The sequence below is a fragment of the Podarcis raffonei genome, chromosome 5 (genome assembly GCF_027172205.1).
Source record: "Podarcis raffonei isolate rPodRaf1 chromosome 5, rPodRaf1.pri, whole genome shotgun sequence".
NCBI lineage: Eukaryota > Metazoa > Chordata > Lepidosauria > Squamata > Lacertidae > Podarcis > Podarcis raffonei.
The window spans coordinates 3,500,426-3,516,075 of NC_070606.1; the positions used below are offsets into that span (position 1 = coordinate 3,500,426).

Sequence of the window (15,650 nt, forward strand, 5' to 3'; positions counted from 1 at the left end):
CATTCTAGGATTCTACCTGCCTATTGTTCTAGGATCCAAGCTTAGTACATAACACTTATGTTCTTACGTTGCCAGGGACACCTCTGCCCCTGACCTTGAGGTACCATCTCTAGCCTCCGTCAAGGGCTCTTAAGTGCTGCATCTACCTTGCTAACTTCCCTGCATCTTATCTTTCAGGCACTCATCTGTGTCTTTGGTTTACACGGTGCTGCTTCAGATGTAAAGGAAAGGTATATGCTTACTCTGTTGTGTTTTTAAAACCAACTGGTTGTATGATTAATTAAACTAGCACTGTTAAATCAACAAATAATTTCAAACTTGTGATGGGTCTAATAGTGAGCTGAAGTCCCCAAACATCTCCACAGCACTCAGTGTTTTGCAGTGCCTCTTTAAAAATGCTCCAAAAAACCCTATTTGTAGATAATGGTTAAAATCGGGAGAAAGCAATACAACCTATGAAAATATGAATTCATCACTTAATATCAATATGCTTTTCTTTTCTTCCTATAATGATTAAAATTAAGAATGGACTTCCCCTCCACCAAGGGCCTTCCAGGGCTCACAGCAAAGATGGAATTATTCACATGAGTATTAAGAGAGACAAATCCACAAGCAAGATGCAACTTGCACCTAAGAGCTGGTTCACACAGTCTTGTTGACCCATGTTTGATTATCTGCATGTGTAAACAAATCATTGCAGATGAATACCTGGAGGCAGATTTTTAATAGTACCAAATGCCAACTCAGGCCAAATTCATAATTATCAGAGTGGTCGGTCTTGCTTCAGAATCCTCGTTGGTGGGAATCATAAGCAGGAGGCTGGTATTGCTTTCCTGCCCTGCTTTCGGGCTTCCCACAGGTATTTCTTTGGTCATTGTGGGGAATATGTTTCTGACTTTGCTAGACTTTCGGTCTGATTCAGCAGGGCTTTTTAATGATTATTTTTTTTAAGTGAATATTAGCACAAACCATATTCTCCCCCCCCCCCCTGCCATAGGAAATATTTCCACTTCACTGGCATCAGTGTTTTTGACCTGAAAACTGAAAATACGTGAAAAGGGGAATAATGTGTTGCAGCCTTTGTTTCTGTTCTTGAGTTGGTAATTTTGACCTGCTTTTTAATTATGCAGTTATTTGGTGACTAAATCCATACAAATACAAAAATAAAAAATTACAACCCAAACAATTTAGTGTTACAAAAATCACATTAAAAATCTGCGTAATTAAAAACCATTTGAAGTTCAAGCTCCACAACCAATACAAATTGATTTAGTTTTCAGGAGTCATTACTAAGTTCTCTGCTACAGGAGTTCAATATACTTTCTACCCTAGGGCTCCATTCAGTGGAAACGCCATCAAGGCCTTTTTGTGTGTGCTGAAGCCGGCTGGAAACTGTGGAGCAGATTTCATCTTTTTCATCCCGTTCAGCAGAAATTTCCTTATCCAATGAAACCCCTCATGACCGGTGGGGCCTTTCACACAGAGCCAAAAGGTGGCAAAGACTTCATTATATAATCATTTGGCACTTTCTCCTTTTGACAGGAACAAAAATATCTTCTGCCAACTTAATTTTTGTTTGTCTGATGCTAAATTACCTTTGAGGTTTTGCTAGATCTCAAATATATGGGATAATCTTGTGCAGGGCAGTGTTTTTAAGTGTGTCATTGACATGAAGCAACTTAAGTCTTCTTAGTCAAAATTACTATAAATGTAGCGGCAATGGAGCAATGGCCCCAGGAAGTCCCTGATCAAAATATTGTCATTGCTAGGACAGTCCTTTATGCAGAACTCTTGCTTCAGCTTTGCAAATAATGTAAGTTCCTAACCTAGATTCCCCCACTCTCACCATCACTAACCCTTCAATCTCATGTAATTAAAAATAAAATATTTTGGGTTGTATTGATTTTCCTTTTCAAGTGTTGCTGTTGCTGCAATTGACTCACTATGCACACTGAATGTTCATTCGGGTCCACGTATGCTAGATATACAACCCAAGTGTCAAAAACCTTGATATTCTTTGGAAGGCTTTGCTGTTTGTACTTACTGAGGGTTCTCCCCCCATGGTATCTGCCCAACCTTAAGGAAGCATTGCAATATTGTCATGACATCTGGAACGTTCTAGTTGTTTGCCATACACAAGTGTTGCTGACAGTAGCTAAATTGTGATCAGTTTCTTGTGGAACAAGGAACTAACTTTTTTCCAGCCTCCATTAATTCCTTGGGAGGTAAAAGCATTAATGATTTAACTTTATTCCCCCACTTGTTTTTCATCCTGGCTTTCAACTGGTTGGCACCAAAATTCTTGTCTTGGGGCATTACACAATGGGCAGTATCCAACAAAGAAGTTCTGTTAGAGCAAGGATGTCCATTTGTGCAATGGAACTCCGCCCCCTCCCCCCCTGTGTGCCCCACCCTACACCCTCCCAGGACCTTCTCCCAGAGCATGTGTGGAAATCCAGTACCAATTTAAGCAGCACGAGGGGAGCGTGCGAGAGGGGAAGTTCCATTGTACAGCCGTAAGGCCTTGCTCCAATGAAACTACGTTCTCTCACCCCCCAAAAAAATGTAAGCTTAAAATTGGGGGTCGTCTTATACACAGAATTTTGCAATTAAATATATAAATAAATACATGCTGCCATCCAAATTCCCCCCCCCCAGCCTCCCCTCACTATTGGCCTCACGATAAATCCTGGTCTGGTACTCCCCCCCCCCAGCAGCCCCACTCCAGACATTGTCCCTTCCCCCTGGTTCTCTCAGCTGCCCCCTGGCTACCCAGACTCCCCATTGAGAGCCAGTGTGGTGTAGTGGTTAAGAGCGGTAGTCTCGTAATCTGGGGAACCGGGTTCGCGTCTCCGCTCCTCCACCTGCAGCTGCTGGGTGACCTTGGGCTAGTCACACTTCTCTGAAGTCTCTCAGCCCCACTCACCTCACAGAGTCTTTGTTGTGGGGGAGGAAGGGAAAGGAGAATGTTAGCCGCTTGGAGATTCCTGAAGGGGAGTGATAAAGCGGGATATCAAATCCAAACTCTTTTCTTCTTAATTCCCCAAGTGCAGCTCTGGCAGTTGCAGCTCCTCGCAGCAGCGGAGGAATCGGCTCTGGCACCTGGGGCGTGAGCTCCCCATAGGGGCGGGGCCCATAGGGGCGGGGCCTCCGGAGTCTGCCTGCCTCCTCCCACTCAGCCGCCCTACAGCTGGGGGGGGGGGCGGAGAGGCAGCGGGCGGACTGTTTGGGCCCAAGGGGCAGAGTGCAGTTGGCCCCCCTGGATGTTTGAGAGTGGAGCAGAAAAAGGCAATTTAACTTCTGCAGCATATGAATTCCCTCTTAAAGGGTTCTTCAGCTATGATTCTTGCATTGTTCCCAGTTGTCAGGGACATACTCTCGTTCCAGCTCAGCTGCCCGGCTCTGCGCCAGTGCTGGTTCAGTTCTTATACTGCACGTTATAATAATGCTGACTAGCCCCCCCAAATAAAGAAAAAAATCCTACCATAATTACGATACTAAATATATAAATAAAGTTGTTCTGTTTGATGTTTAAATATACGGTACTAAATATACCGGTGTTTTGAATATTTAATAAAATATCAAAGTTGTTCTGTTTGGTGTTTAAAACATTTATTTCTTAATTTTGGGCTCAAAAAATAGAGGTCGTCTTATACATGGGGGCGTCTTATACACAGAAAAATATGGTACTTTGTATGATACCACCGGATAGTTAACAGTAGACTGCAATGTAATACCTAATGTTTAAACAAAAGCGAAAGAGAATTTTCTGTTAGGTTCCAGTGAGTGTTGTAATTTTAAAAATGTATTTCTTTATACAGTGCAAGAGATTTCCAAGCTATTTATGAACCAAACCCACATACTTGAGGTTGCATGCTACATCTTTGCGTGCCACTGTTCTACAGGGTGGCTGCACACGCATCACCAAAAAAGAGGATCCAGATTTGCATACAAGTTGCACATTCTCATTTATGCATATAGAAACAAATTTAGAAATACTTCTGCAGCTGAATTAGAAATACACTGCACCTCACCATAGTGGGGAAGGCTGTGAGACTGGCTTGTTTCCTGTTGATCAGGTGGCAGGCTCAGGACAGCAACACACTTTAAGGTGGGCTCCTGTGAAGGTGAGTAATGCTTGTTCTTGCACATTCTGGGGGATATCCAGTGTTAGTCATACTCACAGTGGATTCACTGAAATCATTAGAGATTAGTAACTTGAGTATGTTGATTTCAGTGGGTCTACTCCTGACTATGACTTAGTTGGATATCAACTAGTAAACGTTTTCTAGTGGTAAGATTGAAGTGCTCTTCATTCAGTTGTCATTAAGGGGGAAAATGTGCCTTATCGACCAGGGGCTTAGAAATTGAGGTGGCCTATACACTTGCTGAGCATTGCACACTGCAATTTTAAGGAGCCACCATGCCTTCCCAGAGAAGGAGAAACTTACAGTCTGGTCAGGAACCTTTTTCATATAACATAATGCTGAAACAGCTTAAGAGTCATTTCTGCTTTGTTCCTGGGAGCTGGTTAAAGAGAGTTAGGTCAACAGGACCCAGGGTGATTTTCTGAACAAACTGCTTCTTGTGCAAGGAGTGATACTTCAGTTTACAGACTTATTATGAAATAGCCCCCTCCCTGTCTTGAGTCAATTCTCCACTGTACTTTAATGCGGTTCATTAATTGCACTTGGGGGTTATTCCATTCTGTGCTCAAACCCTTTGAATTCTGTGCCATGCAAATATATTCTTAATTGAAGCAGACACTTTTTGAATAATGCTCAGCACTTCTTTATAAACAGCCAAAGTTAAGGGCATTGTACATCATATTTTCTTGGTGTCAAAGCAAATAATTGCATTGAGAGGTGAAGATCATTAAAGTTTCTGTCCTGGATCTAGACAATAAAGCTTTTTGGTCAAGATCTAGACCAGGGGTCCCCAAACTAAGACCCACGGGCCGGATAAGGCTCGATTGACTCGTTTATCTGGCCCATGGTGACTCCAGCTGCCCGCTGCCTGCTCTTACAGGTGCTGTGCTATGCGGCTGCCCACTTCCAGGTCAGAGGAGCACCAGAAATAGCTTGTGAGAATGCACAAGCGTCATTTCCGGTGCACATCCAGGTCAGAGGAGGCCCATGCACATGCGCACAAGCTATTTCCGGTGCTCCTCCAACCCGTAAGTGCGCCGGAAATAGCGTGTGCGCATGCGTATGGGCACACACTCCCCCGCCCTCCGGCCCACCACGCGATCGGCGCTGGAGACACCGGCTCGAGGCGCGGTGTCTGACCTAGACAATAAAGCTGATACTTCTGCATCCCAATCTAGCCCTTGTTGTATGTAGTTAGGTGTGACTAATTTTATGAGGATGGATAGGTACATACATGTGTCATTGCACATTCACTGAACGTACAGTGTACATACGGCATTTTATCCCAGAATAAAATTGAACTACTTTTTTTTCTACACACTATTGCTTATAGTTTACCACTGAAAAATGCTTCTTGAGAAATTGGTTTCATTCTGAAAATAAACTCTCACTGCAGATTGATTCTATGTTACTCTGCAGTGTGTCTGTTTGAAAACAGATATAGGCAGTCTCAGCCATGCAGAGCGGGTGTACCCACACCTGCCCAATAACATATGATTCTGTTGTTGTGGGTGGCCATATACCAAGGTGGCAATCACCACTTCCTTCTTCATTCACCTGGGCCATGTGCAGGGAAGAAAAAAGGTGTCAGGTACGGGCTAGCAGTAAATCACACTGTGCAAGTTGAGTTTACTCTCTATTAGCAAAAACAATATCTGCACAGGAGTGGCATGCCTGACGAGCACAGCAACTTCTGGTAGGTCTTGCCCCCATGAAGCAGTTGCTGAGACTGAATGCCCCCTCTTTCCCACAGCTGCCTAAGTCCCCTCTTGTTCTGGGTCCCCCCCCTCCAAACAATCAGAGACTGCATCTACATGTTTCCAAGCTCTCCTTCCCTTGTCCTCTCCTGGCTCTGGAAGACCAGAGGGGAGGGGAGCTTGCCACAGCAGGAAGGGGAGACACTCATGCCTCTTTCCCAGACTGGCTCCTCTCACCTCTCGGCCTCCCTCCTCTCCTGCTTCAGCTTCTGCCTCTGATTATGCACTTCTCTCTGCCACAGACTCTATGAGCTCACTAAGACCTGTTACCTCTTCAGCTTCTGACATCTCCTCTTCACAGTCTTCTCCCTCTGACCACTCATTGTTGACCCACCATTAATCCCAGAGGCTCTGAGCCTTGTTCCCTTGGTGGTTCCCCAGCTAGTTCCACCCACTATTCCTCCTTGTCCAATCAGTCCATGACAGTGGGTAACTTAATCAAGGGGAATGTTTTGAAATGTGCACCAGGTAAGCACACCTACCCTTGTGGACAACAGGATTGAGAATCAATCTATAATAAAAGCTGCATGTTGAGAATGAGCACAAATGATTCCAGCTTTAGAAATAGCTACTCTTTGTGATGCAAACAGGTTAGTGTATGTACACTAACCTATTTAGTGTGGCTGGTTTATCCATGTACATGCACATTTAATTGACACCCACAGTTCCTAGGTTGAAAGAAGGGTACAAAAGATGTAGGTATGACTGATCTCTGGATAGGGGTGCCAAAGTGAAGAGTAGGTATAGCATAGGTTTTGTAAAAGTAACTACAGTATGGTGGAAATACTTTTTCTGCCTTAAAATGTTTCCCTTGCACCCTCAACGTTCTTACCAAGGAAGCCCAAACCCTATGCCACTGCCATTCCAAGTCTACACTCAGTTACAAACTGTCTAAAGAAAGTATAGCCAACTATTTTTGTCTGTATATATATATATTCAGGCTGCATGCAATGATAGGATCCAGCTCAAATCATGTGCAACTGGTCACATACAACAAGTGCAAATCTGGGTACACATCAGAAGCTTTTTCCAAATAGAAATCTCCCTTTCTGGACTGGAACACGTGTGCAGAATGTGGGGTGTTTGTAGAGTTTGGAATTCATTGCCAATGGTAGATTGTGAGCAAGTGGTGCGCAACAGAGCTGTATAGCTCAATGTAGTAAATGGATGCTAAAAGGAGAGGATATGCAGACCTGCACGGGTTAAAAGGGCCCCATCCTCAAACACAGTCTGCCTTTCTCCTGAAAGTCCCAAGTTCAATCCTTGGCATCTCCAGGTAGGACTGGGAGACGACCCTGCCTGAAATCCCAGAGAACCACAGTCAGTACAGTGGTACCTCTGGATACGAACGGGATCCGTTCCGGAGCCCTGTTCACATCCTGAAGTAAACGTAACACACAACTGCACATCTGCGCATGCGCGGGTCATGTTCCACCGCTTCCACACACGCACGTGACGTCATTTTGAGCGTCTGCTCATGCACGAGCTGCGAAACCTGGAAGTAATGCACTCCATTACTTCCGGGTCGCTGTGGAGCGCAACCTGAAGATACTTAACCTGAAGCTACTTCAACCTGAGGTATGACTGTACTGAGTGAGACAGATCAAGCTGAAAGCAGCTTCCTGTGTTCCACTTGACCAAAGGCCTGGGTAAAAAGGTGCATCTTGACCTACCATCACAAAGCATTCAGGGATGGTGCAAGATGCACCTCTTACACCACGTCGCTCCACTTTTCATTTATTAAGTATATTTACAGGGTATGCTTCAACATGTGATCTCAAGGCAGGTTACAGTTTAACAAAAGCAAAGTTAAAAGCAAGTTAAAAACAAGGCATCAAAAACCTCAGTTGTAAAAAACAGACGGCAGAAATAGACTTGAAAGAAAAGTTGCTGAATTACAACTTAACACTAAACTGAAAACTATGGAGAGACTGGGTCTGAATAGAGATATTGGATTCTTGTCTCAATACATATGCTTTTTGGTCATCTGCATACTATCCCTTGCTTTTTCCTGTAGGACTAATTGCAGTTGTAAACAGGTTTACCATACCCATTGAGTCAATCACCCATCTACTACCCTTCTGAGAAAAACCCCACCCCACCATATATAAGGGTCTGGTGACTTCTGTTTCAGTGTATCTGCATGCACACGAAAGCTTATACCCAGAACAAACTTAGTTGGTCTCTGAGGTGCTACTGGACAATTTTTTAAATTTTTTATTTCGACTGCATCAGACCAACACGGCTACCTACCTGAATCTAGATGCATACATACTTGGATGTACAACTGAAATACACCTCCAATTTTATTTTTTATTTTTTAAAGTGTGTGAACTGCCAGAAGTTTGGGGGAACACAGCATTCTTTTTCCTTACATCCAGGGTTGTGCCTAGGGGTCAGCCTAGGGGTCAGAGGTCCATGGGTATGCAAAAATCATGCCTCTCAACTTTGGCTTGGAGTGGCCTGCCTGTCCACATGCTCGCCGGGCTGCTCCTCCACTGCTCTGGGCAGCTGGGTGAGGCCTGCAGGCTGCTCTGGGCCCCTCAGTGGAGCATCCTTGCCAAGGATACAAGAGATGAGGGGGCACCAATACAGTTCCTTGCCAAAGACTCAAGGGAGCCTAGGTTCACCTCTGTGTATATCCCACCTTTCTTAAGTCATAGAACCTAAGACAGTATATGTGTGGTTCTCAGGTGGTCATCCATCCAGACACTGCCCACACCCAGACCTCGTGTGCCTTCAGTCCGTACCCTTGCACAGGTATGGGAGCCATATATGCAACATAAAAGAGAAGGACTTGTTTTCCAAAGGGACTGTGGCTTGTTAGAGCCTTAATCCAACATTTCAAGACACAGTGTGTGTGCATTTGTACACATATTGCATTCTCTTTCCCTCACCACTAATTAAGTTATAAATGACTGGATAATTACTTATTTTTCAGGAAGGGATGATGGAACTCCCATCACTTGCTCATGGTCAATTCCAGCAGGAAAGAAATATACTGTTTGTTCTGTTTCTCTTGAAATCTGCACTATGCTTCTAACTGTTTCCTTGTCTTTCATTGAATGCAGCACAATGACACCACTGTCGAGACTTGCCAATGCTGTTCCCTTCTCTCCTTTGCTTCTCTATGTCTTTCCAAAGCCTTTTTACCTGTGGGCACAGCGACTTAGCAGAAATTCCAAGGAACTTCCCAAAAGTAAATGTACTAAAAATGGAAAAATGGAAAGAGCAAGCACCCAGCATCCTGATTTATAGTGTAGTTCAGCCCAGAAACAGTTGTCCTAATTCACGGAACAATGTTGTTCTGCATTTGAAGACAATCTTGCCCTTGGATGTGCCTGCATGGCTGCCTCTCATATCAAAGGGGTTTGTGCATCCTCACCTGAGAGAAGATTTTGATAGCAGCTTAGAAGTTCATTCTAATCAGTATTCATGTGCATTTAGAAAGGAGTTTGCTGGAGGAAAAAAGTTAGCAGCAAGATGAAAGGCTGGCAGGAATACTGGGATAGCTTAGCAGCACAATAGGAGCATATTACAGCACAATGAAAGGTAGCCTTTGATTTGACAACGGAAGCATGGCTGATGGATTGCTAACAATGGGCTTGATCCTGCCAGATAAAGCATCTTTCCTGTCAGTGTCAGAGTGCCCTCAAATTCCACTGAAGTTCTGAACTGTGACCAGGAATGTTTGAACCTTGACAGTGTGGCCTGCATAACCCAGCAGTGGCTCTGGCATTTTGAATCCTCCACTGTCTGATGTGGAGAACTTGCTGAAAATATACCTTGAGGATTATTGACTTTAAAAAAAGTATACAGGACTTATATTTGAAGTCATTATTGAAGCAAACCAGGGTCAAAGACTGTTGGTGGTTCACCTATATCAGTGGTGGACTTGGGGCTTTAAAATTTCAGCAGCACTCTGTGTGATGCCAGAATTTGGTGCCCCCTGCCTCTCGCCTTCCGTTCTAAGTCAGTGCTTTCTCAGCAAGGCACCCAGTGCAGGTGAATTGGTTGCGTCCCTAGTCTGTCACCTGCTATTAATGTATTTAAATATTTTTTTATGGTTGAACGTTGTTTTTAGCAATATGTTCCTCAAATTCTTTCTTTCTTTATTTTTTGCATCCCTTAGTGTTAGTTTGCATTTCCTTTGCCAAACTTTGTGTTCCTTTCCATTCTCATTTAGACAAACTTTCAGTTGCCTCCAATACTTGAGTTGACTCTGCTCACTAACCATGCAGATTAAATTTTATTCTGTATATTAGTAAAACTTCAAAATAGGTGTCTTTTTGAGATATTTAAGAAAATGTGAGATTTCCAAAAACAAAGTTATCACTCCTTACTAGGAGGGCATTTTAATTATCTAAATTTCCTTGTTTCATTATGACTCACCAACCAAAACAGCTCCCACAAGGTCTCCTGTCCTTTTACCTGCCTATCTGGAAGTGCTGTATTTAGATATTAATGGTATTCATACTTAACATTTATAAAGCAGGTTCACAACACTTTGCATTCATTTTCTCAATTCTGCAAGGTACACCAGTATTGGAGAGCCTGTATGGTGTAGTGGTTAGAGTGGGAGACCAGGGTTCAAATCCCCGCTCAGCCACAAAGCTCAATGGGCGACTTGGAGCAGTCACTCATTCTCAGCCTGACCTCACAGGGTTGTTGTCGCAAGGATAAAATAGGGAGGAAGAGGAAACATCTATGCCCCCTGGAGCTCCTCGGAGGAAAGGTGAGATATAAATAAATAAATATTATTAAACTGGTAAAGCTCCACAAACCACTATAAAAAGTGGGATGTTTGCATAGGCGAGGTGAACAATTCTGGGTTGCTTCGGATGTTACTTTTTTCTATTTATCACTTAAAGAGGCTGCACATGAGTGCTCCCTAACATCCAGAGAGTAAAACTTGTGGAATGGAGGGAGGGAGAGAAAATCATCTGTTGAAAGTGCTCTGATGACCCCCCCCCAAGCTCTGAGCAGACGTTTTACTGCAAATGTCAACACGCTCCAGCTCCCAGCGCCAACACTGATCGTCTTGCTGCACTATTTGGATAGCCACTCCTGCCTCTCTCTAGGTCCTCTCTTGAAGGCCCCACTTGAAGCAGGGTCCCTTCCCCCTGCCTCAGCCACATGGTCAAGGAAGGCAGGCACTTGGCCTCCCACAGAATGGCCATGTAAAGAATGAAGGGGAAACATAGGTACGTGGAAGGGGCAGGATCAAGAGATGGGCTGGGTGGTGAGGACTGGCACAGGGCTATATCCCACCACATTTGCTGATTGGCAGCTGGCGATGGGAACTCCTTGTCCAGTGCTTCTCAAAGGGTGTGGCAGGAGAGGATGGCAAGTGTGGTGGGAAGATTCAAGGACAGTCAATATTACATTTTGGGAATGATTCATGTTCTCACGTAGCTGCATCGTTCTATACTTCCAGGATGCCCCATGATCATATTATAAAGTAGTTGTGGTCTGTGTTACAAATCAAGCACTGCCATGAGTTGTTTCCTTTTGCTTTCCAATTAGCAATTAAAAAATTGGTGAGGTGTGAGCAATTTTTCCTTCTGATCCACTGCCCTGGTCCCATGAAAAGTCTTCCACTGGAGGCTGTGCGAGAGGGGGCAGGAGGCCCTCATTCAAGGCCCATCCACACCCCAGAAGCTTGCTTCTCTCTCGGTGCCAGTCTGCGGAGAGAGGGGGCTTCCGAGGCAGCTGTGCGAGAGAGGCAGGCCAGCCCAGCCCACAAGCCGCTTCCCGGGCACCCCCCTCGCGGCCAGGGCTTCGCAGCTCTCTTTGGGCTGAGCATCCCCCAGCGCCTCCCGGGCCACAGGCTCCTCGGGACTCGAACTTCTCACGGGCTGCCGCCGCCGCCGGAGCCTCGGCGCTTCTCTCCATCCCTCCGTTGTTCTCGCTGGTCCACTGCTGCTGCTGCTGCGGCTCCCGCGCATGCTCCGACCGGGGGCTCCTTCCCTCTCGCCTCCTCCCCCCGCCCTGCCTCGCTCCATCCGGGCAACTCCGAATTAGCATTGGCAGCCGTGGCACAACTTTTCCCGAGGCAAAGTGAAATCAAGGCGCGCACTCGGAGGAAATATAGTCCCTCCCGTTTGGAAGTCTCCTCGGCCCCCATTGGAGGGGCGGCGGCGGCGCTGCGCGAGGCGATTAATCGGGTCCTGGGCGGAGCAGGGGGCGGCCGAGGGGCCCATGGGGATAGCGGGCCGGGGGGGCGGCCGGGGGCTAGCCTCCCCCCCAGTTTGGCGGAAAGTGAGTGATTTGTCCGCGTCCCTCAGCAAAGAGGCAAAGAACTTGCTTTGCAGCCTGACTAGTTGTTTCTTTCGATTGTTGTTATCGCTTTTTGACGGGGGGGCGCGTGGGAGCCCCTCGCTTTTTCCCGGGGCCGCTGCTTCGCCTCGCCTGCCGTGGCTTCTCCTCGCCGAGCGGGGCGGGTGAGGGGAGAGGAAAAGCCACCAAACTTCGCGGGGATTCGAAAGTGGGCGAAAAGTGCCTCGCAAGTTGGAAGGATGGAGCTGCGCCGCTTGCCCGAGGCGTTAAAAGTGGAAATCCAGTGTCACCAGGTAATGAGAGAGACGGAGGCTCGCCGCCCGGAAGGGGCTCGGAGAGAAGCCAGCCCCGCGGCGGGCTCTCCTTGTCGCAGGGTCTCTCGACCGGCGGGGGGGGTCTCGGGGGCAGGAGAGTCGCGGGAGGGAGAGAGGAGAGTCTCCGGGAGCCTCCCTCCGCTGCCCTTCACCGGGTGGACCACTTCACAAAAGTAGTTTTCCAGCTTGTTTGGCTGAGTTTGGGCATGTGTGTGTGTGTGTCTCTGTTGTCGCGATCCGGAGTTAACATTGCGGTTGGCACTTGTGTGTGTGTGTTGGAGAGATTAGGACGAGACTTGAATATTTATGAGCTTTGCTTGAAACTGACTCGCTGTGTTTACTTGCCTCTTTGTTCCAGACCCCCACCCTCCCCCTTACACACACACATACACACACATTTTAAAAAATCCATTACACGTGAAACTCTTTCTAGTTCCTTCTTTTAAGGGGCATTTTTTAAAAGAAACTAGTTGCACAGATGAAGCAAGATCCACAGGTAAATGCAGATCTGTTGTGTGTGTGTGTATTGAGTGTGTGTGTTTTTAAAACCCATCTTCTTCAGTATTTTAGCTTTCTTGTGTTAAGTGCAGTTCTGCTGGGACAGCAGGATGAGAAAGTTTATCAGTAAGAGATCTCATTTTGAAGACCGGGCTGAGCTTTGTTACTTAAGGGGGTTATTCTGTTTCCACCCCCTTTCCTTATTGTGCATGCTTTCGGTTGGGCTTTTGCCCCCGAACAATTCCTAAGCGCAAGTTTCCTCTGAATTGGCTTTAGTTTACACTTGGTCTCTAATCTGCATTTTATTGCCATTTTTACAGAACGGTGATCTTAAGAAACAAATCCATGAGAGGCAATCGAGAATAGCTGCTCTTAATGAAAAACAAGTAAGAATGAATCGATTCAGTTATGTGTCTGTGGATGGGGTTTCGTCTTTCCTTTCCTTTCTCTCTCTCTCTCTCTTTTACAAAGCACTTTCTAAACATTCTCAAAGAATCCGCGTTGGCCGGAAGAAAAAAAAATACCCGCACCAGTGAATAAAACACTCATGTTTACTAAAGGGAGCCTAAAGTCAGAAAAGGTTTTAAAGATGAGGGATCCAGTTTTCTGTTGCCTTGCCAGGCACTGTGTTTATATTAATAACCATAATACACAAAAAGAGATATGCTGTAGTTAGACGTTTTAAAAACACTCACACACACCGAGGCGTCCATTTTGAGTTGGTCGACATGTTTTAGGAATATGGGAAATTATTTGGTCTTCTGCTTAGTTTGTTTTCACTTCCTTGCAACGTGCAAAAGCAGAGAGTTGAGAATAAGGGGACTGATCCCACTTCGAAAGCCTTGAGTGCTGGTTTTGATTGGAAAGGTGCTTTTGCTTCCATAGATACAGATATGTATATGTGTGTGTGTGTGTGTGTGTGTGTGTGTGTGTGTGTGTATTCTCCCCTCTCCCCCCACTCCACACACTTGGCGTCTTCTTTCTTTGGCTTGATCTGACCTGCTGGCTTCGGAATCGAGTTCATGTCTATACATTTACACACACACACACACACACACACACAGCCCTGCACCCCTCCTGCATAGCTTTGTCTACTTAGGCAAATCTGAGGGGGGTAAAGTGGGGGGAGGGAGAGAGAAGCGAGACACTATAGAAAGAGATGCCCTCGCCCACCTTCCTTCCAACAAACTTTCTTTTTTGTGCCTTTCTCTGTGAAGGTGTCTCTTATTTTGCAGCGGGCGACCCTGGTGTGCGTGGGGGCAATGACGGACCCCCCCGTCCTCCCCTCCATTCCCACCCACCTCCCCTCGCCCCTTTTGCGAGCTGAAAGAAAGTTGTCTGGCATTGTGAGTTGGTGTTCAGATCAGCTGATGGCGCGGGGCTGGGGATTTGCTGCGTTTCAGCACCACGAACAGATGCCACGGCACGCTCAGCAGCTCCCCGCCCATCTCGGGAGCTTTAAAACGACACACACACACACACACACACAAACACACACACACAATACAAGGAGCCCCCTTCCCTGCCCCCCGCCCCGTTCGACTTTCGGTACTTCCAATGCACGAATCGCGCAGCGGCTTAGAAATCTAGTCGATGACTTTCCCCTCCCCCCGCCCCCCCCATAAAAGCCAACTTTCGCCAGGCTCCCCTCCCCTCCCCCTTCCTCGCCTGCTCCTGCAGCTTTGCAAAAGCCCCTTTGGCGGAGAGAGCGAGAGAGCGCAACCTCCTTTCCCTTTTCCTTCGGCTGCATCGATCGCGATTCCTTCGGAATGCAGCAGTTCTTTCAGCACCAAAACTTGGAATAGCGCCTGGATCATATTCCGCCGCCCCCCCCCCCGGCCTAAAAACAGTCTTTCCAGCCTCTCAAGGAGTCTTCGCCATACGTACCCGGGGGGCGGGGAGAGGGGAGGGAGGAAGCCGGTGGTGGTGGACGGAGAGCGGAAAGGAATATTCCCCCCTCCCGCTCCATATATATAGTTGTGGTGGAAGTTAAAAAGTAAGCCGTGCCTATTTTTCATCCTCGCCCGCTGAATGCGCGCCCGAGGCGACGCTGGCTGCATATCTTATCTGCCTGCGCCTGGATGTGTGCGAGCATCTCCAGCGCCGCCACTCCCTCCCTGTCCCGATTGATCGCAGCCCAGAATTTGTCAGCTCGCTCAGTTTGGTAGTGGAAGCTTCCATTTTGTGAGGAAGGGGTGTTGGTTTCTTCATGACATGGAGAAAAGTCTGCAGAGTTTGAAGGCGGGGGGATGGGCCCCCATTCATGCTTAACATTACCATTTTGATTGCTTTGATGCCATTTTTTTTAGTGGGGGAGGGGACAGAATACCCTACTCAGCAGAGCACAAAGATGTTTAATCACTGTATGGAATCAAATCAGATAGTTTCTTTTCTTTGGGGTGGGGGAAGGAAGCAGCACAGAAGCAGCAGCTTGGAGCAGTTAGTCCTTTTTTCTTGTTGGGTAAAACAGTGTGCTATATTGATTCTGCTACTACACCGAGTAGAGAATTTATTAAAGCAAGGTAACAGCCTCACACTGCCGAGAATACATTTGTTTATGTTTTCCTGTCTTTGAAAGGGAAACAGTCGGTGGTGGTTGGTTTTACTGCATTAAAGTGATTTTTCCTCTCTGCATTATAACAACTATTTCAAGG

At 46.4% G+C, this 15,650-nt stretch overlaps 1 protein-coding gene across 6 annotated transcripts in view; it reads left to right on the forward strand.

The window, feature by feature from the left end:
* Positions 1–12,314: 12,314 nt before the first annotated feature.
* PHF21B (PHD finger protein 21B) overlaps positions 12,315–15,650 on the forward strand; it is a 188,218-nt gene continuing 184,882 nt past the window's right edge. For 4 of the 6 annotated variants that reach the window (XM_053387614.1, XM_053387616.1, XM_053387619.1 and 1 more), the window contains exons 1-2: positions 12,315–12,477; positions 13,317–13,382. In XM_053387614.1, the coding sequence (XP_053243589.1) occupies positions 12,424–12,477; positions 13,317–13,382 (120 nt within the window). In that variant the 5' untranslated portion in view covers positions 12,315–12,423. Of the gene's footprint in view, positions 12,478–12,793; positions 12,995–13,316; positions 13,383–15,650 lie in introns of those variants that run through there. The other 2 variants (XM_053387615.1, XM_053387618.1) reach the window with 2 other exon arrangements.